Source organism: Carettochelys insculpta, chromosome 11, assembly GCF_033958435.1.
Source record: "Carettochelys insculpta isolate YL-2023 chromosome 11, ASM3395843v1, whole genome shotgun sequence".
NCBI classification, from domain to species: Eukaryota; Metazoa; Chordata; order Testudines; family Carettochelyidae; genus Carettochelys; species Carettochelys insculpta.
In genome coordinates this window covers 27,463,563-27,487,944 of record NC_134147.1, presented here as the reverse complement: position 1 = coordinate 27,487,944, position 24,382 = coordinate 27,463,563, and the positions used below count along the sequence as shown (strand labels likewise).

The 24,382-nt window shown below is 43.8% G+C and overlaps 1 protein-coding gene across 5 annotated transcripts in view; it reads right to left on the bottom strand.

Moving 5' to 3' along the window:
* Positions 1–21,870, bottom strand: part of CHCHD6 (coiled-coil-helix-coiled-coil-helix domain containing 6) — a 184,896-nt gene extending 163,026 nt beyond the window's left edge. For all 5 annotated transcript variants that reach the window (XM_075005244.1, XM_075005247.1, XM_075005246.1 and 2 more), the window contains exons 1-4: positions 21,710–21,870; positions 15,511–15,652; positions 14,627–14,696; positions 11,241–11,385 (exon numbers count right to left, since the gene is read on the bottom strand). In XM_075005244.1, coding sequence (XP_074861345.1) covers positions 11,241–11,385; positions 14,627–14,696; positions 15,511–15,652; positions 21,710–21,799 — 447 coding nt within the window. In that variant the 5' untranslated portion in view covers positions 21,800–21,870. The remainder of the gene's footprint in view (positions 1–11,240; positions 11,386–14,626; positions 14,697–15,510; positions 15,653–21,709) is intronic.
* Between the last annotated feature and the right edge of the window lie 2,512 nt (positions 21,871–24,382).

Genomic DNA, 24,382 nt, shown 5'->3' with positions numbered 1-24,382 from the left:
GGTTTTGGGTACACAGCTTTAGCGGCTGTGCGGGAATGATAGGCTGCAGCAAGCACTAACTGGGAGAAAAACCTCAAGTGGAATTTGCTCTTCACATCAACTCCCTTAATCCTCATCTACTTGATTTTATTTTTATAAAGTAAAACTGCAAACACATCCCTTACTGCTACTTTTTAATCCTTTTGACTACACCACGTACATTCACTCGACCCCCAGAATAATAAAAAATGTTATTCTTATCTCACGCACAAGCTTATCACCATCATCCTGGCAGTTCCCTCACGAACCTTCAAACGGGCTGCTGAGAAAGCCAAAACAAAATTAATTAAGCCACCAAAATGGAAGGGTGTAAGAAGTGGGAGAACCAAGGCTAAATTTCAGGGTGCTTAGGCAGGATGAATGGAATTGATCAAATGTAATGCTCCCCAGACAAGTTTTCACATTGCCTGGAAATCCAGAGCTACCCACCAACTTCTTCCATTTCACGTAAGTTAGATCATTTCCTAGCCACCATGTATACTTCAAATTTACCATCTCAGCTGTCTCCCACAACCCTCTATACCCATCTGCACAATATCTTCCAGCCAGAAGGATCCTAAAAAGAATTTGTAAACTGTACTGACCCAGGACAGAAATGCAGTCAGTTCGAGGAGGTAACATAGCAGATACTTGACAAAACAAAAAAGCACTCAAGTCGCACTTTAAAGAAAAAAAATGTACGTAGAAATCCAGACTTTCACTACGACCATAGAGTTCTTCTTCTTTTGTTGTTGGTGGAGGGGGTCAAGAGAGTCTGACTGCTGTTCATAGCTGTGTATGTAACCAAATACTACACTAAGTTCACATATTGCCCAAAACTCAAAATTCTGAGAAGCAGAGCATCTGCCTAAATTGAAATTAGAGTATAGCATTGGTTGTAATAGCCTGAATCTTACAAAAAGTGATATGGGATCTGTAGTGATCTCATATGAAGGATGATACCTCCAGGCCACACCACACTGGTTCAGTACTGATTCCAAGCAAAGAGCTATCTAAGGAAACCTCAAGGTGATACCTGGAGAAGTGTTGCTGCTCTCTCTGTCTGAAGAGCTGTAACTCCTAACCAAGCCTTCCATGTGGAATCAGAGCACTGGTACTCATGCCAAAAGATAATTGGTGGGACTAAGAAGAAAGAATTTCACCTATGCCTTTGATTATCAGTACATGATCAAGTAGCTCTGATGCACAGTGAACAAATTGATATTTGACAGTGAATAAGTTCATTTGTTTGCAAAGCGAACATTTTGTGGTCACACCCCGCCCTCCCCCCCCCCGCAACTTCCCACCCTCATAGATGAAATAACTGTGCTGTAACTCTAAAGCTAACCTGGGACTTGTATGGATAACACAAGGATTGTGGTGGAACAGGGAGCTGATACACTTTAATGCACTTAGAAATCAATGTTCCCAGTTTTCTAGACACTTTTTGGTGGCATGTGAAACATTCTCATTTTGGCACAATTTAAAGTCTCTACTTGTGAAAGGTCCAAAACTTAAATAGATTAAGCTGCTATTGGACAAAATAAAAATATCTTGACAGAGTTAAGGACTGGAATTACCTGCGAGTGCTCTATGGGATGATTAAGGTGCACTGACAGTGATGCTGGATACATTCCAGACAGCGCAATTAAGCACTTACTTCTGAGAGTACTAAATTACTCACGAGAATAAGAAAAATTAGAATTCTATTTTAAATGTTAAGGCTTTTCCTCAAAACAATCACTGATTTATCCATCATTCCACAGCTTCAACAGAGAAGAGATTCTGAAATTCACAAACCCATTGCAACCGTGCTAGTGCAGGCTTTTTAATCGACAACAAGCTAATTTGACAGCAGATTCTGTGGAAGGAGTGAACTTTGTAGCAAAAACAAGCAAAGTGCAGGGAAGGCAGCAAAGCCAAATCAGACCCACAGTTGATTTCAATTTGCTGCAGCAGTAGGGTTTAAAAAGAGGCCGTCCCACTGATAAGGGTCCTTTAGCCAAGGCAGCTATAAACATATGAAGCTCACATTAGACCATCAGCTGCTGAAATCTGTACAAACCCTCCAAATACAAATTAACCTTTGGAGTAAGGACATAAAAGAAGTACAGAGGAGCAGAAAACAAAAGCAATTTTTGGTGTGTTTAAGAGGGAAAGAAGAAAAAAAGACTGTTACAAACCTCTGCTCAATCTCACACAGTTTCTCAGCCTGAGAGCCACATCCCAAAAATTCTGTCACCAGAATGCATCAAATGGTTGCAGGGGCTTCCTGGGCTCAGCTCCCCAATCCAAGCATTGAGACCTGGTATAGAGGGCCACAGCCCTGCTTAGGTTTGGCCAAGACACACTCTCCTTCCTGATGATGGAGGCTGGCTGGGCCAAATTTCAGTGAATAACGCTGTGGCCATATGTGCCAGGTTGCAACATTACACAAATGTGGCCCTGACCAAACTGAGTGGGTTTATGACCCCGGAAGCTGCAATGCCCAGAGCAGGAAACCAAGCCCAGGTAGTCCCACAGGACAGGAGTCAGGAGCAAGTGGTTGGAGGCATTTTCCAATCAGTGCTGGCCTCACAACGTAATCCCTTCTCCACAGAAGAGTAACACCACCTTCCATACTCCTTGTGTCCTGGGTTGCAAGGCAAGACATCAGTGTATCTTCCCCCACAGTGCAAGAACTTCCCCTTGTCTTATCACCCATCCTGACCCCCAGATCTTCCTGCACAGCACCCACACCCTCTCAATCCTTTCTCCCAACTCCCCAAGTGTCACATCTCTCTAACCTCTGCCCTTCATGGACCATATCCAGAGGCTGTTTCCTGTGTGTGGAACTAATGGCTTACCTTCCCTCCCCCAGGCCCTTTTGTTCCATATCCTTCCCCAGGCCACCCAGAACCCCAACTCCTTGCTCACTACATCCCCAGGTCTGTAAGTCTCCTCACGTCATCTCCAGGTACCCTAATCCCCCTACTCCCTACTCTCTGCCCACAAAAGCCTGTGATAAATTTGGTATGTGAGGACTGTGCATTTCTGAAAGGTATGTCTGCTTGTTGCCCTCCACCCAGTTGTTCACATCTCTCAAATATACATGAAACTGTAATTCTGGGCTTCCAGCACTGCTGATTGATCCCTATGAGAAAAAGAACAAGTCTGGGGGCATTACAAGAGTACCACGGGATTGTGACAGACTATCAATGTTTACAAATGGATCCTGAAACCATTACACTAACTGGTAGATGCAAAAATAACCAACCTATTAGGCTGCTGGATTGACAGCCTCTTATCAGCTGCCAGATAATGTCTTTGTTGTCCCCTGGTATAAGGCGAGGGTCGGGAGGACAGAATTTTGGCTGAGAACTCCAGGTCAAACCCAGAGAAGTGTCTCAGATGCTAATGTCCATGCAGGGCAGACAGGACATAAATCACACCACATGGAATTCAGCTCATTGAACAGAAGAGAAGAAAATTCTGGATGTGTATTATCTAGCTCACATGCAATAAATTGTGGTCAGGAAGAAAAGCAAGTTATGAAGCTGTACAACCTGGTGATTTAATTCTCCTGTCAATTTCTTTGGAGCTACATAAACCAGTCCAGACCTCTCAGCAGGCAGGCACACCCAAGAATGCTAAAACCACAGAATTACAACTCCATTTGCACACAACAAGAGAACATTTCCATATCCCACATTAAGGGGGTAGCTAATTCCAGCAAGTATCCTGTTTAAACCCTAATCTACACTACACAGTTAGACAGGCATAAGGCAGCTTAGGTCAACCCAACTATGTAAGTGTATGCACTACTGCCTCTCTCCCACAGTTTAAGTGCCCCACTACAATCAACATAACTGATGTTCCCCCTAACCTTTTCCCTCCATATACTGATTAATATTTTAATTTGCACGAAGGCATGTGTCAATGTGCATCATCAGTAGAAACAAAAGCCCTAGCTGTGGGCACTCTGCTAATAAGCAGGATGGCATGTGAATCTCTCCCGAGGGGCTGCACAATCACACTGCTTACTAGGAATACCGATAACTCCACACCCATATGAGGTGTCAGGCTCACAGCAGTGTAGTCGGGGTTACACAGTGTCCGTGTAGATATTATATATATCAGATGTGGATTGCCATTCTTGTCAGTTTCACAGGACGTCCTTGCTCCCAGCTGGGCTGCAGCCCATGAATCCAAGTACTGCCCAGTGTCCCAGCTACCCTGCTCCCAGCAAAGGGGCAAGGAGCCTGGGCAGCACGGAGGAAAGGTGCCCAAATAGCTGCACCATTTCCACCAGGAAGCAGAGAGCCAAAAGTTTACGGAGGTAGGGGGACAAGCTCTTGGTGGGGAGTGGGGCTGCGCGGGGGGCAAGGTGTGCAAGGAAGGGAAAGATGTGCCAGCTCCCAGTTAGGAGTAGGGAATGGAGAGTAGGTGGGGACAGCAGTGAAAGGAACTGAGATCCCAGGCTATCAGTCCTCTGCATTGCCCCTCTTAGGTGAGTGGAGGCAGTGAGAATATGGTGGTAGGAGGGTAACACGGACATGAACCACCACAGTAATTACTGTGGTGGCTGCAAGTCAGCCTAAAATAGCTTCACTCAAATTTTTAAAGTGTAGACATGATCTAACCCTATTAGAGATCTTTCTAGATCACACAAAACCATATGCCAAGACAGCTATTGTAGACTAGCAAACATAGCAGGTAACCTTGTCTTATTAAAAATAATGATGTAGTGACAATAGCAGAATTTCTGCATAGTCAGAATGGTAAGTGGTCTTCAGAATGATGCAATGAAGCAATATCTTTCCAAATTACCATTGTTGATGTAAAGGAATTGCCCATCATTAAAATTTCAAATAAAGTCCAACCACTGAATTGGCAGAAGTAATTGACTGAGCCCCTGGAAGCAAAGTTTGTTGAAGTGCTATACTGGCTTTTGACAACAATAGCCTCTTCCACAGAGTAGAGAGAGTATTTTCTTCATTTCAATTTATTCAATGGCTAGTTGACTAAGAGCTGAAAAACTGATGGAATATTTTTTTTTGAAGTAGAACAGGTCATTCTTCTCCAGTTTATGAATAAAAATATGGTATGACAGGATGAAATCTACTAGTTCTAAGATCTTAAGGAACATGGCAACCAGAACAAATCAGTTTAATTTACTAAATATAGATAATACTTTAGTAAATAAGTTTTAAATTTGAAATGATTTATAGATATGCTTGTCCACACTAGGAAATTTCCCTGTTGATGACAGAAATCAGCAAGGGTGCAGCCGGTCTGTTAACTAAAAATAGCTTACTTCCAAGCGTGAACAAAATCAAATCATGCTTAGCAACATTTCAAAGACCACTTTCAGCATCAGCTCAGCCACACTTATTTCTAAAACCAACGGTCAGCACCAGGGAAATTCATTAATGTAAATACAGTTATACAAGCCAGCAATGCAGCAAGCAAGATTAGTTTAAATATAAAATACTGCCTGAAAGCTCACACAAGCTTTCCATTAATGGACTGAAACTTCCGTTCCACCCCCACCCACCTTCTACTCCTAGTGCACCAAAGCAGAGACAAATCCTCATCTGCTCATCTCCCACCTTTCCATACAGAATCTCCAAGGCCTTACCTAAACTGACAAATTTTTCAAACTCTCCTTCCACTGTATTAACACTGGTGGTTAAACTAGCATGAATCGGCCACTGGCATTTTAAACAGTGTAACCTAGGCCTGGTTTGAGCTGGGTTAGAAAAAACAAAAACACTTATTGAAGTGCCAATGGCCACTCTATGCTCGCATGTCCACTGCTACTGCAACAGCAATGGACTGTCCATAATTACTTACAGGGCTTGTCTATACTTACTGGGAGATTGGCATGGATCTTCAGACAGTTTAATTTTGCACGTCAGGTAAAAGACGCACAAAATCAATCTCTCTGGAGTCAACAGCCAACCCTCTGTACTCCTCCTCTCACAAGGAGTAAGGAAGGTAGACAGGAGAAACACTCCCGTCGACCTCTCTGTGAGGACAGACCTTACAGTCGACTGCAGATACGTCAATTCTAGCTACACAATTGCCGCAGCTAGAATTGCGTATCTGCAGTTGACTGTAAGGTCTAGTGTTGACCTGCCCACAATCTCTATCTACCTGAGCAATTACAGAAGGCACAAACCACAATACTGGGCCACAATTCCCCCAAGTCCAAATTCCAATGTAGGCTCATCTCCAATGTCAATGAGCAAGAACCAGGGGACATTGGAGAGATTTTCTGTCCAGCTGGCAGAGCACAGCTAAAAACACAGTACACAAGAAGCCACCATTCTATGCACAGCAGAAGGAATTTTTCCCTTGTAAATGAGGATGTTTGCTTCCATACTAGCCTGTGCCCACACAGCAAACCAATGACTTCTGCTCCCCTGGAGGAAAAAAAAAACCTAGTTATGTGAACATTGAGTCTACCCTCACTCATTCTGAATTCCCCCTTTACAAGAAAAGAGGTGAATGGGGAAACAAAGGAAGAAAAGACTTTGGGGTCAATAAATCTGACGTAGTCATTATTCTGGAGGATTAAACAGGGAGATAAAAACTTCAGGGCTTTGCACAAATCATATTAGTTCACTTCTCAAATCCAGGTAATGCTTCTTTTCAAAGTATTAATTTCATTTATTCTATTTGCTCTCCCTCTATCCTGATAACACTGGCACACACAGCCCCTGAATGAGATCCTTCTACAACACTGGTTATAATCCTCCCTTTCTAGAGCTTTAATGAGACATCTTTACTTAATCATGTTTCCTTCTGCCTGCTTCACCCCCTCCTCATCTTACATTGATTTGTTTCAAGAATTTTGGTTAAAGCCAGAAGGCCTGAAATGTCATTGCCTTTGACTAGATGGCAGAGAGATGAATGTTAAATGGTCCCCGAAAATTAAGGACAAGTGGAGATGCAGCCACACTTGTAGAGTTTTGACAGTGTTTGTTTGTTTGGAGGGGTTGCTAAAAAATAAAAGGGGGAGGAGGAGGAGAAAAATTGTGACTAATTAGAAACAAAAGAAAAAAGAAAATATATGTCTGGAGAGAGGTGGTCTATACAGGGCACAAAGCAGATGGCAAAGTAAAGGGAGAAGCTTCCCTCCTAGTCCCTGATGCAAAAACAAAAACGACTCAAAAACAACTACATTAGTTCGGGGCCACTTCATAGTACCTTTCATGTAAGCATCAAAGCACTTCACAAACATCCATTTAAGCATCACAGTCCCTCTGTGAGGTACTGCACATATAATCCCCATTGTACTGGACATTGGTATTTATATTAAGAAATACGGATGGGACCTGATCAGGACAGCCCTGTTGTGCTAGGTGTTGTAAAAAGAAAAAGAAAGAAAACCCTCTGCATACAATGCGAAAAGAGTTCCTGCTTCGCTGGTTACACACAATGGTACAACACCCACAACTCCTTAAGGGTAAAGTTAGTAGTGCTGTGAAGTTCCTACCATGAATGGCTGCCTCTGTAAGAAATTTTACAATTAGAGACATTTAAAATTTGAGAAACAGGCACCAAAGAGATAACAGGAAACAAAATGCCTTGTGGGCCATACGCAGAACTCCAATGGGCCACATGTGGCTGCCCACTGCCCAAGCCCAACATTTTAAATCACGATTAAATAGCCCCATAGCCTGAGCCCAACTGACTGACTTGGAGGAGTGGCAGGCACTTAACTGCAGTATAGTCACACCCTCCGGCAGGAGTCGGCAAGCTACAACTTTTTAAGGAGCTACTTGTAGCTCTGAGAGCTGCTGCCGCTGACTCCTCTTGCGTCTCAGGAGGCAGACACTACCTACGTAGAATTTATTTATTTAAAAATAAATTCTGTTTAAGCGGCAGCAGCTCCACAGCTGCTAAGCAGTCAGGGGCAGCAGAGCAGGGAGCATGGAAGAGAAAGCTGGCTGGGCAGGGAGCTGCTCCACGTGGGCAGAAGTCAGCTGGCAGGAGAGCTTGGCGGGGAGGAGTGGCTGAGCCTGCTGCTGCTAGAGCCACACAGCCCACCAAGGAGGCAGTGGCAGCACTGGCGGTGAGAGGCCACAACAGAACTTTGCATTGAGGTGAGTTAATCCTGAAGGCAGCAGTGGGAGGCTGGGGCTCAGAGGGGTTAAGCCTGGGGGTGGGAGCTTGTGGGATGGAGGTTAAAGTCTGGGGATTGAAGGTAGATTTGGGAGCTGAGGCAGGTAAAGCCTGGAGATGGGGGTAACTTAACTTTCTAACTGGTGCAAATAATTGTGTGCGCACCGTTATTAAAATAGGGGTGATAAAAAGCAGTTTGACATTATTTATTAAGGACTGTCTCATATTCATGTGCGCTGTGGCTCTTGAAGGATTGATTTTGTAACTGAATTTGAAAAAAATGGCTCTTCTCACTATTTCAGTTGCAGACCTCTGCCCTAAGGCTCTCTCTACCTAGAGGATTTTGTTGGGAAAATGGTCGTTTTGCCGACAAAACTCGCAGAGCATCCAGATTCCTAAGGTGTTCCATTGACACTAAGTCGACAAAACGCAGCACTTTTGTCAACAGCTGTACCCTGCTCCCCACAAGGAACAACGCCTCTGTTCTGAAGAGGCGGGGCGGGGGGGGGCTGGGGGCTCTGTCAACAAACATGGATTCGAGGACACTGTGCAGCCCTGTCTGCTGTGCTTCCAGTTGGCTGTTTTGCCACTGGAGCAGCCGGGCAGTCTGACCACTCTCTGTCGACAGAGCGGATCACTCTTGTAAGCCGCTTGGCTGTTTGGATGAAATCTGTCAACAGCAGTTTTGTTGGAAGATATCTCGCAGCAAAAACGTCTGTCCACAAGTCCCCATAATCTAGACATAGCGTAAGGCCCAGGTCCCACTTGTTCCAGCAATAAGAGCACATTTCAGTGATAATGCAGACACACCTCAGTTACACCCCTACCTTACAGCTCTTCTCCGTTTCCTTCTGGGAGGAAAGGCTCTCTCGCTGAGCAGCACAATCTCCTCAGAGTTAGAATTTAATTCACCACCACTTTCTAGAAAGCTGCGTTAATTATGTTTATGAAAGAAACAATTATTTTCCTGGTGGAAATGGAGTAAGTGTTACCTAACACGTGCAGCACCTTACTCAAATGCACAGCTCTTACATGCCTTAGATATTATCAACTCCTTGTTTTATTTAACCCTTCTGCTAGAGATAGCTCCCACAGTTTCTCATAAAGGAAATCACTTGCCTCATAGGGGTTTCTTACGAGCCACATCAGGATGATCAATATCAAAAGGCAGCAGGCTAGTATGTTGGCTCAATAGTAAATTATGATGCCCTGTGCTTCATAATCAAGTTACACCTCACTACCCCACCCCAGAAGGCAAGTATCAACACCTATATACAGGTGGAAAAAATGGAGGCACAGAAAGATTTTTGATTTAACCAAAGGCACACAATAAATCAGTGTTTGGGGAAGAAGAACAAGAGAAAATCAGGAATAAAACCTAGACCTCAATTTCCAGCCCTGTTCCCTCCCTCAACAAGACATGGTCATTTTCATAATTAGTGCATGACTTTTCATGAACTAGTCTAAATATCCACCTTGGTGTCTACTGATACCGAGGACCAGTTTCACTGTAGCAAGCGTTATCCTCACATTGTTATAAAGCAGCATTTCCCAATTTATTTGGCCACAGAACCCTCTTAAACTCAAAAGTTTTTTGCAGAACCCCTAATAACAGTCTTATATATGCCTTAACCCCTCTCAACCCCAAACCTGCCGCCTCACCACCCCCAAGGATTAACCTGCCTCGGCCCCAACTTGGCTCCACCCAAAGAGGCCCCCAGCCTAACCCCACCTGAACAAACTCTGCCCAAGTTAGTTCCTCCTGTTACCTCACCCAACATGGCAAACAAATCTACCTTAGTCACCCTTGCTCCTCCGACTCTAGTCCTGAGGGCCCTATTTCGTTGGCTGCCCTATAGCAAAGCAAGATGCCAGTCACAGCCAAGGAAAGGCGAGGATGATGCAGGAACCACAGAACTTGTTTGGCTCCCCTTCTGGATAGCCACTGGCTCCCCTTGCCCCACCCCCACTGCGTACATGCCAGCTACTTTGCAACTGAGGGGCTCTCTGGCCTGCCACTGCTGAAGTAATGGAACTAAAGTCAGTTGGTTTAATGCCTGTATCCCTCCCACCACCCTGCTGGCCATTAAACCAATTCAATTTAGTTCCACTGTTTCAGCAGCGACAGCACAAGGAGCCCCAGAGGAGTCAGCAGCAGCATCCAGAGCCACAAAAGATTCCTTAGAGCCACACGCAGCTCCAGAGCTGCAGGTTGCTGACCCCTGATCGTTTTCTTACGGAACCCTTATTTTCACTTCGCAGAACCCCAGCGTTCTGTAAAACACCATTTGTTACAAAAAAGGTGACCATCTGTCCCATATTGGGCAGGGCAGTCCCATATTTGGGATGCCATAAAGGCATCCCAACTTATTTTTTAAAAGGTATTCATTGTCCCGTATTTGCCCCTCCAACCAGCCCTGGGGAAGCAGTGGGAGCATGGGCAACTGCTACTTTCCTGGAGCTCCGGGGGATCTCTGGCAGCTGCCGCCTCCTTCCTGGTTCCCTGGGACTTGGAGGAGCAGCCCCTCCTGCCCCTCCCCCCCCCCCTTTGGGACAGGGAGATATGGTTGCCTCGGTTATAAAGAGTCAGCTCATGCCATCACAGTTCAGAACAAGCTGCCGGTTCTTGTAAGATACTACTCCTCACTATTCAGATGTCCGTGTAACTTTACTCAGCAGTTCAGATGCAGTAAAGCTGATAGGTCAAGCCTATACAGACATCAAAACGCCCATTTCACACATGTAGTAGCTTAGCAAAGATCCATCCAGCATAGGCTGCCACTGTGCTAATCTCCCACAACCCTATGGCTGCAGCAAGCTCTCTTCTCTGCCATCTCCACTCTCCCACCGACAATGCTCCCACTTGCATGTAGTCAAATTTATACCATTCTCGTACAAGCTCAGCCTAGAGATTAGTTACATGACAGACTTGCCAGCTGTAGTGTAAGCCAAAAAGCAAGTGAAGAATGATGAGGTGATGACTACCATGGGCTTCAGACCAAGCAGCAGTTACTGAACTCATTACGCAAATAATGGCATTTAACTGATCCCTCAAAGAGGAAAGATATCAGGTTTTCCTCCTGCCTAGGAATATGTTGCTTTGTACCTACCAGCTGAGCTGCTTTCCGCCTCTCTTCATAGGTGGTGTTCTTCTCCCGTTGGAGGATTGTATTGAGATGCTCGCTGGCTGCCTCCCGTTCCTTCTTGGCCAGCCGAAGCAGCTCCTCTTGGACAAGCGCCTGCTCTCGCTCATACCTGCATCAGTGCCAAACAAAGGCAGAGAGAGGATGCTCAGCGGACTGCTGGCAGAGTTCACAGATAATTTGCTCTACCCTGGACCAGAACAGGCAGAGTGGTGTGATTTACTTGGGACAAAGCCTACTCACAACTCTGGGGCTTCCATGGGAATTCTAGAGCACCAGGAGCTGACTTGAAAGATCAATATGAACAATTCAAGAAACAAGTAGCCACAAAATACATAAAACTACAGTTCAGTTAAGGGTTGGCTCTTAAATACCCAACAGTCACCGCAAAACAATGAATGAAAAGGATATAACAAACAAACAATATATAAAGCGGATTTAAAATAAAGTGCAGGCCACACAACAAGATGTTTGTCTATACAGCTAAACTAACAAATTAATCTGGCATTGCTCAGGTCCTTAACTCAATTAAGGTTTTTTGTTGTTTTTTTTTTTAAAAACACATGAAAGGAAAATGTAAATGTTTTATTTAAATTTTTGTATTATTCAGAAATGCATAGTTGTTTAAGTTAATATTTATTTTAGATTTCTTTAAAAATTTGTTAAAATCTGTCCATTTAATTTTTTTAGAAAAATTTTTAAATGGAAATTCAATCAAGTATATATTTTTTCTTTAACCCTGTAAACTCTTTTCTTTCACTGGGTTTTAAACAAAAGAGAAAAGTTGGTAATTTGGTTTCCAATAATGTTTTCTTCTAGTTTGCAAATCTTAAACTTAGATTAAGCTATGCCAAAAGAGAGAGTACTAATCCAAATTTATCCATTTTATCTCTTTTCTGTAAGGTTTATTGAGGAGCAATCCTATTCTAGGTTCATCTTATTTTTCTGGCTCATCTTGGTTCAGTCTTTTTCAACATTCACTCAGTCATGTCAGTTGTGAGGATTGTACTTTACTTGGTGATTCTGTCTTTTTTCTATAGGGTTTTATGAGAAGCAATCCCATTCCAGGTACATCCCCTTTTCCTAGCACAGCCAAAACACTGCTTTAAATTATGGTAAGAGGAAACTGTATACCACATTTGGTGGTCCTAGCTCTTACCCTTTAGAAGAAGTTCTTGAGCAAATAGACCAGTCCCACCTTACATATTTGCTCCGTGAGGCAGAAGTAGCCCTTTGTAATATAAGTGGGGTGACTGATGTATGGGACGCAACCTTGAGAGATGTCAACAGTCTAAGCACCTGAATCTGAACGACCACTACAGAGCAAACATAGTGCACCTATAGATATGTCTGCAATCTGTTGGCAATAAAAGAATGCAACATGACTGTGGTTGGCAATGGGTTAGCTGACCTGGACTTAGGCTGGAGGGCTATAAACTGCAGTGTACATGTACAAGCCTAAGCTGGAACCCAGGCTCCGAGACCCTTCCCTGTCCCAAAATTTTGCCGCCCACATTGAAATTTTGGCCCTGCTACCCAACTCAGTTGACCCTGGCTCTGAGACTCAGAGGGTTTTTTTTTTGTTTGTTTTGCAGTGCAGACATACCCCAGGTAACTGCCACTCAGACCTGGAAAATTCTGCACGCACAGAAGGATAGGCTCTTTAGCACACAAGAGACAGCAGACTCCTATCTCACTTTCTTTCTTTCTCTGCAGCATTCATTAAAGCATCTGTCCAGAAACAGATGAGCCAGGAGTGAAGGCTATCTGCAATTCTGATTTCAACACCTCTTTAAATAGTAGAGCCAAACCAACTTCCCCAAGTCCACTAGGCACATCAGAAACACTGAGGATAATGCAGTCAATGCACCACTTTTATAAGCTTGAATAATCAACAGTAGCACTAAAGAAGACTCATTGTCATAGTCCCAGAAACTGGACCTGTGTGACATGCAGAGAAAGCATCAACTCAGGAGAATGCTAATGGAGCAAAAAAAGAATAGGAATAGGCAGCTAGAGAGCTAGAAAAACATATGGTAATAGTTTTACAATAGACAACCCTTCAGCAATAAGGAAGCTGGAGCTCCTATTGTCCCCACCCCTGGGGCAAGCAGTAGAGACTCTTGCGGGGAAATGCAGCAAGGACCACATTTCACATACTGTAATTCATCTAATTCTCACTGTGCCTTTACTACACTGACATCTTGGCAAGACAAAATGCCCCATACAGGAAAAACCCACAGCAAAATGCAAAAAGCAGGCAACCCCCAGGTGTAGTAGAGCAGGCTCCAGGGAGAGAAGAAGCTGTACGTCTAGATAAACATTATTTCAAGTATAAATACAGAGATTCTAACTCCTATGCCCAGTTAAACTGATGAAGAAGTTTTAAGTCTGGAGAGAAGTTTCTTCAAGGACTCAACCACAGAAGTCTTAGGAGTTTTCACTTTCCCCAAAAAGAACAAACAAGTAGACCCAACTTTAGGCTTGAATGGACAAATATTTTATGTCTTACATGATTTTCTACAGCTGGTGAGGAAAACATTCTTCACTCCTCCTGCCTACATTTCTATAAACACCTTCCCATTGGTTCCCAGCTCTGTTACTGTCTCAAAACCTAAGAGTCACATGTTCGTTCAACAAAAGACACCCAGTGGCCTTTGCCTACATTAAGACCTCATTGAAAACATACTATGCCAGTGTTTTCCAAATGGTTTTCTGAAGTGAAAATGAGGGTTCCAGGGGAAAATTCCATTACAATAGCCCCTGAAATACTGGAACTAAATTTAGTTGATTTAACCGCCAGCAGGGCATCGGAAGGAATCTGGCCATTAAACCAACTGAATTTAGTTCCATTATTTCAGCAGCAGCAGAGCAGGGAGCCTCAAAGAGCCCCTCACTCACCCTGCTACCCAAGCAGCCACATCCCTCCAGTGGGCCTAGGTCAGCTCAACCCCGCCAGCAGAATACCTCCACACCAGCCTTCCTTCTGTTGGGCGCATGTGGCCACCTGGCATAGACTCCCGAGCCAATGCCACAAATGGGTTAGTCCCAGGGTCAGGTTTGGGGCTGAGAGGGGTTAAGCCTGGGGATGGCAGGGCAGTTTGCAGGATGGGGGTGGATTTGGGGGCTGAGGCAGGTAAAGCCTGGAGATAGGGGGCAGAGCCTGAGAATGTGGTTCCGCAAAATTCTTTCGACTTTAAAACGGTTCCGTGGCCAAATAAAATTGGGAAACACTGTAATATGCAATAACACATACAATGATCCCATTAAACTCTAGAATACACCATTACATAGGGCATTCATGTGGCCAAGAAAGCACGAGTCTCCTTACAGAAAGTCAGGTGTTCTCCTACCTCTTGTATAGGTCCTCCTCTGCCTCAGAGAGCTTCTGTTCAGAGCTACTGGCAGTTGGTGGATGGATTCCTGAAGAGAAGAATAAAAGTGAATGACCACTGTGTGGCGGGGGGAACCACTGACTACCATCACATCATGAGATGCCTGCTGCATCTTTTCTTATTCCATCACCAGCCTCTCCCAAACAGAAATCAAATTATAAAATGGTTGGGGACAGACAGGGAAAAGGATGAGGCATCACTAAACCCACTTTTAAACAAGGCTTGGGTCACAAATGAATGTTGGTCTCTGGCTGCAAAGGAATGGTTCACGACCCCCAGCATCACTCTGTTATTGTTTAGGACTTTCATAGAATCAGTGACAACCGTACCAATGATATATATTTGAGCACCAGAGAGGAAAACAAGAGTCAGCTGACTTGAATAAGAAAACAAGCCATAAAGTCACGTAGCAAAATACCCAAGCTGTGCCAGTGTGTCCTCTTCTACTTCTGGTAACAGCCAGTAACTGCTCATGAAATTTTTCCTTTCTGATCTTGCAAATTAACATGAGACATGTATGGCAGATTCCCCGTCCATGGAAAGGAGCTGATACAAGCGATACCCTTTTAGGAGCATGGTTGTAATACTCAGGACTGCTATTGCACCCGGTATCCAAAGAGCCTTACCAAACATTAATGAAGTCACACAAGTATTTGACAAAACGGGAAAACAGAGAAGCACTGAAAAGTCAGATGGCTTGTTTAGAGTCATAAAGTTTCATTGGCAGAGCCAGAAACAGAACCCAGGACCCAACTATTCTAGTTACCTTACAACATTCTTGCAAAAATATGAATTCCCAATCTGTACATTCACCCTGCGGACACTGCCCAGACTGGCAATACCTGTAGTAGACTTGGGCTTCCCTTCTGCAGCATGTGGTGATGATGCAGTGACATAGGTTGAGGAAGACGAATAGGAAGATGGTCTCTGGTCCCCTTTAAGTTGAGGTCTTTCCTTCATTCGATTCACTACATCTTCAGAGAGCTACAGCAATTTGTTGAGGAGAGGTTAAGTGAGTTAGTATAAAATAAAAATTAAGACAAGTTTTCAACAGGTAATTATTTTTAAATCTGGCTTCAACATTCTGCTAGTTATGCTATTTTAAAACATTATTTCAGATCAAGTTATCTGTTGCTGAAATCACATTTAGAAAATACATCATACCGGGAAGTGATAGAGTTCCAGTAACTGAGTCTTAAGGCTAGACTAGACAAAGAACTGAACAACAAGCTATAATTCGAGGCAGAGTTTTCCACAAAACAATACAGTGAAACCCCCAGTTATGCAGGGGTTGCATTCCTCGCAATCCCTATGTAACTCAAATTTTGTATAAGTTGGGGAAGGGGTACACCACCTTCCTACTCTGAGCCCCTAGGAACCTGAAGCCAGGTGCAATAGCGTCAGGTCACTTTTCCGGATCCCCCTCAACCACAGAGAGCCAGGAGCCAAGTGCAGCAGTGCCTGGTCAGTTTCCCAGCTCCTGGCTGTTTGCAGGAGCTGGTTAACTGACCAAGCGCTGCTGCACCTGGCTCCTGGGGGGCTGAGGGGCTTTCCCCACCCCCCTCAGAGTCCCCAGGAGCCAGGCACAACAGCATCTGGTCAGTTTCCTGTCTCCCCACTGGGGCTGTGGGGCTCCCCCGGGCTTCCCCTCTCCTCCCACCAGTGGTGGGGGAAGCCATGCAGTAGTGGAAGTCAGAGGAAGCCCCGCAGCTGCTCCTTGCGTGGATGAGACGATGGTGTAGGGAAGAGGGGTTTAGATTTATTAGGAACTGGGGACACTTTTGGGGTAGGGGGAGCCTATACAGGAATGATGGGCTCCACCTAAATCAAGGTGGATCCAGACTGCTGGCATTAAACATTAAAAAGGTCGTAGAGCAGTTTTTAAACTAAGAGGTGGGGGAAAGCCGATTGGTGCGGGGGAGCACCTGGATCGGACGGAGACTTCTCTTACACGAGGCTCCATAGATAGGGATTCCCTAGAAGTTAGTCAGATAGGGAACGTGGGAAATAATATATGGGCAAGATCAGATGTGAAACAATCACATATAAAAAAATCCAACGTGTCTGTGAAAGGCGGACATATAAATAGTGGTAGTTTTTTAATGTGCTTTTACACAAATGCTAGGAGTCTGTCTAATAAGATGGGTGAACTGGAGTACCTCATATCAAAGGAGGAAGTTGACATAATAGGCATCTCAGAAACATGGTGGAATGAGGACAATCAGTGGGACCCTATCATACCGGGATATAAAATTATATCGGAAAGACAGAACAGGTCGTGCAGGTGGCGGAGTGGTACTATATGTGAAGGATAATATAGAATCAAATGAAGCAAAAATCCTAAAGGAATCAAAATGTTCCATAGAATCATTATGGATAACAATTCATTCCTCTAATATGAATATGGCATTAGGAATATATTACCGACCACCTAACCAGGACAGTGATAGTGATGCTGAAATGTTCAGGGAGATTAGAGAGGCTATCAAAACAAAAAACACAGTAATAATAGGAGATTTCAATTATCCCCATATTGATTGGGTGCATGTCACCTCAGGACGGGATTCAGAGATTAAATTTCTTGATGCCTTAAATGACTGCTTCTTGGAGCAGCTAGTACAGGAACCCACAAGGGGAGAGTCAATTCTCGATCTAGTCTTGACTGGAACGCAGGATCTGGTCCAAGAGGTAACTGTTACTGGACCGCTTGGAAACAGTGACCACAATATAATAACTTTTAATATTCCTGTGTTGGGAAGAACACCGCAGCAGTCAAACACTCTGGCATTTAATTTCAAAAAGGGGAATTACACTAAAATGAGGAAGCTAGTTAAACAGAAACTAAAAGGTAGAGTAATTAAACTAAAATCCCTGGAAGCTGCATGGAAACTGTTTAAAGACACCATACTAGAGGCCCAACTTAAATGCATACCCCAAATAAAAAAAACACAGTAAGAGACCTAACAAAGAACCACCATGGCTAAACAGCCATGTTAAAAAGGCAGTGAGAGAGAAAAGGGCAGCTTTTAAAAAGTGGAAGTCAAATCCTAGTGAGGAAAATAGAAAGGAACATAAACACTCCCAAATTAAGTGTCATAATGTAATAAGAAAAGCCAAAAAAGATTTTGAGGAACAGCTAGCCAAAAATTCAAAAAACGATAGTAAAATGTTTTTTAAATACATTAGAAGCAGGAAGCCCACTAAAAAAGCAGTGGGGTCCTTGGACGATAAAGATATAAAAGGAGCGATCAAGGAAGACAGTGCTATTGCGGAGCGATTAAATGATTTCTTTGCTTCAGTCTTCACGGCTGAGGATGTTACAGAGGTTCCTAAATCTGAGCCAGCCTTTTTAGGTGACAAATCTGAGGAACTCACTCAGATTGAAGTGACATTAGAGGAGGTTTTGGAGTTAATTGATAAGCTGAATAGTAACAAGTCTCCAGGACCAGACGGTATTCACCCAAGGGTTCTGAAAGAACTCAAATGTGAAATTGCGGAGTTATTAACAGTGGTTTGTAACCTATCCTTTAAATCCACTTTGGTACCAAATGACTGGAAGACGGCCAATATAACGCCAATATTTTAAAAAGGCTCTAGAGGAGACCCTGGCAATCATAGACCGATAAGCTTAACATCAGTACCAGGCAAATTAGTAGAAACACTAGTAAAGAATAAAATTGCAAGGCACGTAGAAGAGCACGAATTGTTGGGCAAAAGTCAGCATGGTTTCTGCAGAGGGAAGTCGTGTCTAACTAATCTATTAGAATTCTTTGAAGGGGTTAATAAACATGCGGACAAGGGGCACCCAGTGGACATAATATACCTAGATTTCCAGAAAGCCTTTGACACGGTCCCACACCAAAGGCTTTTATGTAAATTAGGTGGTCATGGGATAGGAGGAAAGATCCTTTCATGGATCGGGAATTGGTTAAAAGACAGAAAACAAAGGGTGGGAATAAATGGTAAATTTTCACAATGGAGGAGAGTAACTAGTGGTGTTCCCCAGGGGTCAGTCCTGGGACCAATCCTGTTCAACTTGTTCATCAATGATCTAGAAAATGAGGTAAGCAGTGAGGTGGCAAAGTTTGCAGATGACACCAAGTTGTTCAGGACAGTCAAAACCAAAAGGGATTGTGAAGAACTACAAAAAGATCTCAGCAAACTGAGTGATTGGGCAGCAAAATGGCAAATGAAATTTAATGTGGGTAAGTGTCAGGTAATGCATGTTGGAAAAAATAACCCAAATTACACGTACTACATGATGGGGTCAAATTTAGCTACGACAGATCAGGAAAGGGATCTTGGAGTTATAGTGGATAGTTCTCTGAAGACATCCACGCAATGTGCAGCGGCAGTTAGTAAAGCAAATAGGATGTTAGGAATTATTAAAGAAGGGATCGATAATAAGACAAAAGATATCATACTTCCCCTATATAAAACTATGGTACGCCCACATCTTGAGTACTGCGTGCACATGTGGTCTCCTCACCTCAAAAAAGATATATTGGCATTAGAAAAGGTTCAGAAAAGGGCGACTAAGATGATTAGGGGCTTGGAACGGGTCCCATATGGGGAGAGGCTAGAGAGACTGGGACTTTTCAGTTTGGAAAAGAGGCGATTGAGGGGCGATATGATAGAGGTATATAAAATCATGAATGGTGTGGAGAAAGTGAATATCGAAAAATTATTTACCTTTTCCCATAATACAAGAACTAGGGGACACCAAATGAAATTGATGGGTAGTAGGTTCAAAACTAATAAAAGGAAATTTTTCTTCACACAGCGCACAGTCAACCTGTGGAACTCCTTGCCCGAGAAGGCTGTGAAGGCCAGGACGCTATTAGGGTTTAAAAAAGAGCTTGATAAATTTTGGCAGGTTAGGTCCATAAATGGCTATTAGCCAGGGATAAAGTATGGTGCCCTAGCCTTCAGAACAAGGGCAGGAGATGGATGGCAGGAGATAAATCACTTGATCATTGTCTTCTGTTCTCCTTCTCTGGGGCACCTGGCATTGGCCACCGTCGGCAGATGGGATGCTGGGCTGGATGGACCTTTGGTCTGACCCAGTATGGCCATTCTTATGTTCTTATGTTCCTTTCAGCACTCTGCCACCAGCTCCAACCACTGGAGCTGACAGTGGAGCACTGAAAGGAGCAGGTCCACAGCTTCCTCCAGCTGGGGGAAGCCGTGCTCCCCCCGCCCCCCCCCCAGGCTGCAGCTGCCTGCTTCCCCCAACTGGGGAAGTGGACAGCAGGAGTCCAGGATTTCGACATTTGTGTTAATACGATTAATGAGTATGTCAAAATCACATAAAGTAGCGGTTTACTGTAATGATGGAAGGAATGAGTGTGCCCAACTCAAGTTTTATTTCCCAATCCCATAGTTGCGCACAGAACTATGGAAAGGTAGAAAATGAACCCAATTTTTTTTCTGGGAATTCAGTTCTGTCTTTCTGCCCTTGCCTTTGATGACATAGGCAAGGTTAACTCCTCCCTAATGCAGGAAATTAAAGGGTGCTCAATTTCTGTGTCCAGGTCAGACTCCCAATGATATACTTTGGAACATACATCAGAACATAGATTTTAGTTTTCTCACTAGTGCCAAAAATAAGCAGCATTTTAACATCTTCGTTACATATTGTGATTTTGTTGGTTTCGTCTTAGGTCTTCAACATTACTTCTTTCTAACTGCACTATAAATAAAAAAAAACACACACACACAATACACTATCAACAGATCCCATGGAATATAGCTCAAGGTATACAACATGTACTGCCAAAAAAAAAAAAAATCCTACATAATTATTATTAAGTTTTAGTGACAAAAGGACAAAATTAAACAACTCTTGAGAAGTGAATATACTTCCTTGAAAGAAAATTAACTGTCCACACTAGCTATAAGTTATCTGAAGTTTTCGTAAAAAATAAAATAATCCTCTTAAAATTCCAAAAATGAGAAAATAAATAATAAAAACTTTTAATAAAATCTTGTGTCTAGATTCAGCTTTGCAATTCAAATGAATGTGCTAGAGAGACCTCTGTTCATTTAGTGGAAGCTCCTATAATGACAAATACTGGGGCTCCTCCATTTAGCCTGAATGCCCAGAGATCAATGGAAGGACTAATAATCATGAATCAACAATTTTCTCTAATTCCACCACCATCCAGCTGGGCAACAACATAAAACTAACAAAGCAATTCATTTTGCCGTGTAGTTGATACGCGGAACTGAACCCTAAACCCAGCCAAGCAGCAGGTTCCCTTCTGTATCAAAGGTCTGCAAGAGGAATCTGAAACAACACTACTATGATCCTTGTGACTGGAAAGACATGGACAGGCTTATCCGGTATCACTCAAAGGGCCCTTTCACCTTGGGCTAAACAGATAGACAGATACAAATACAAATAGCAAAAGCAAATAGTGAAAAATAGCAAAACAAAAACAGAAAAAGAATAACAAGAGAGATAAGAACACAGAGAAACAAAAGAAAAATGCAAACTAGTGATATCACCAACTCTACCTCTTTAATGTGAAATCATGAGGCAGATGAGGCCTCCTTCCTGAGCTCCAGTTTTAACTGCCCTCCCACCACACACCCCACTTCTGGAAAGGCATCTAATCTTCACTTGCAACAACTCCTATTTCCCTACATGTCTACATTGCACCAATCCCTAAGTACCCAGGAGATACTTATTAAGGGTGATGGTCTCTTCCCTTGGATGCTCCCTGAGCAGCCAACTCCTGCCTTTGACGTCAAACCTCCCACAGGCAGTGAGAGTATAAGATGCATTCGACAGCTCTGGGTCGGGCAGGGGATAAGGACTGTCACTATAAAGGCAAGAATGCTATGGCTGGGTGTCATTCCCTTGACCCAGCACCTCCCCCCTGCTTTCCCACCCACTCCCTGCTTCCTCAGCCCTGCTCCCCACCCTGCCGCTCTTCCCCATTCACCCTCCTCCGCCTCCACCCAACGCCTCATCCCCAGCCCCCTCATCCCAGGTTCCCCTCCCTCACCAAGCCCCTCATCCCCAGCCCCTCTCACCCTGATGCCCTGCAGGACCCGCACTCGCTCCTGCTCATCCAGCCCGAACGAGACCTTCCTGTTCCCGTAGCTGCTCTCGCTGCTCCCCATGCCGACAGAGCTGGAGAAGGTTATCCCGCTCTGTCCCCCTAATTAGGCTGAAGCACAGCCGCCACAGCTACACAAACTCTCTCTAGTCCGCCTACTAACAAACCCGCCTCTGATTGGCGGCTGGCACTGGAGCAGCCAATGGAGAGGCATGGTGCTGGCTTTCACCCGCGAGGCAGCCTGGGAAATGTAGTTTGGTGGCTGGGACTTTTCTGCCGGGCTTGTGTCAGGGTAGGGCAGAATGAGGGGCCCAACCACGGAGAGCAACGAGCATGAAAGGGTGTGGGTTGGCCTGGCCTTTGAAATCTCATCTCAGGCATGCCCGAATTAGCCATTGGTCCTTGTCTGCCACTGGCTCTGGGGCAGGCCACCCCCAACCCTCCCAGAGGAGCTGAACCAGAGCCCTGATCTAGGGCAGTAGAGCTAACTCACAAGCTTTCCCCATCACGACCTGGGCAGGCATCCAAAATAATAAGTGGGGTTTTTAATGTATATGCTGGGCTATTACTTGTAGTCTGAAATCTGAGCCTGTCGGTTCACTTACTTTGTATTTGCATGGATTTTCTCCACCACACTGAGGTCTGTTAAATTAAAGTGGAGGCTCTTCTGTAGTCTGTTGATTGTAAGAGAGCACCGAACACAGCAAGACCTTGTTGAAAGAAAGTGGAGGTGGAGGGGTTTGGTGGCTGGTGGGGTGAAGGAGCATTGGGTATTGCTTTGGGTACATTCCCTTTTTCTCCTGTGGAGTCAACCATACACGACCTGCCTTTTATTTATTTATGGCTGCAGAACATATTAAAAGAAAGAACAGAATGGCCATAGAATCTGCAGGGGGAAGGATGAGTAGATATATGCTTTAAAAGAGAATATGGAAATGGAACAGATGAGTGAATATCCAAAGTCAATAATGGAGACAAGTTGAATCTCCATAGACTTGAGCAGTAAAGATGGAGTCATTTGAACAGACTTGCTAAAATGCTCATAGACTTTACTAGGACAGAAAGGTGTCATACCTATTTTCCTTTCATAAGCTAACGTGAAAGAATATTAGAGAGGAGTGCCCACCATGTGTACCATGTTAACGGGCAAAAAGAAAATGTCTCACTTTCAAAATATTTAAATGAAACAAGTTCACCTCTACAAGACAGAGTTTCCCAGTGCTGGATTTTCTGTCCACTGACAGAATTGTAGCTAATTTTATAGCTAACCTACGAAAAGTCCTCCTTAAAAAGATTATATTACCTTCAATCACACTTAAAGAATGATTCCACAAAGCAGCCGACATTCCATGTCATTCTACCTATAGGTTATGGAACATACCTCAGTGCAGTGCTTATCAGTCACGGGCACATGTAGCCTGGGATTATGCTGATGTCTTCTGGGGTATATCAATTTATTTAGATATTTGCCTAATTTTACAAGAAGCTACTTAAAAAGCACTAGTGAAGTCAATTCAAGCTAAAATTTCATCCAATTGTTTATCCCATTCTACATATTATACACTGAAATATGAGGATAATATGTAAATTCCAATCAAATTATTTTATTGAGGCCTGTTCTACCCGCTCACTGTGCTCAACACCCTGCCTCTCTTCCCAGGAGGTCAGGGAGCATATAGCCAGCCCTGGCCTTCTCAGGCAGTCTAGGAACAGTACTGTAAGCCCCAGCCTTCCCAGGACCTCCCCCCCATACACCCTGGTCCAGCATTTTAGATAGCCAGACGTCCTCTTATCACAGGGGTGGGCAAGTTTCCTGCCATCCCATAAACTTTACAGTCACTGGTCCTGGTTCTCAAATGGTATTCTGTGCTGTTATTTAACCCTAATTTACCCCAAATGTCTTCTAACAGCCTAGTAAGCAGTAGAATTGTTGGTAATGCTGCTACACAATATTGACCTCCCAAGATTCAGCAAATTCTCTGGTTCAGCAGCAGTCATATCCTGAGGATAACAAACTTAGAGGGATCCAACCCAAGGCCATCCTGGGGGGCAGAGCCTGAGGCAACCCCACCCAATGCCCCAGGAACAGGGCCCCAGGCAACTCCCCTATACTACAAACCCCACCCCTTATACCTGCTCCACCTCCAACCTGACCCTCTCCCCAACCAGGGAATTTTATTTTTTCAAAAATTTGGATCTGGCATACAAGAACAGCAGTCAAGATTCAATCGTATTACCCAGAAGCAAATGGAGAAGAAAATGTGCCATTATTTGTTCTAGCCAATCAACCCCAGGCTAATGGGTCACTCTAGACATCTTAGGATCCAGATACACAAAGCTTTTTGAGAGATTACTAAGATTATTTTGCAAAAAGATGATTAATTTTATGTTTTGGAGACATATTAAAAGGTTTTACAGAAGAACTTTGGATTTGCTCCAGGAAAACGTCTTGATGCTTACAATAGTGGAACTTGGAATCCCTTAATTTAATTTAGTGTATTTTATGCTGTTAATGCAGTTAATTAAACACAGCACAAATAAAACAGAATATGCAGTTGGCAAGATATGCCTATTTAATTATTGTACCACTAATGAGATTAAATATATGAACCAATAAATCACCATTGTGTTATGTTATGATAAACGG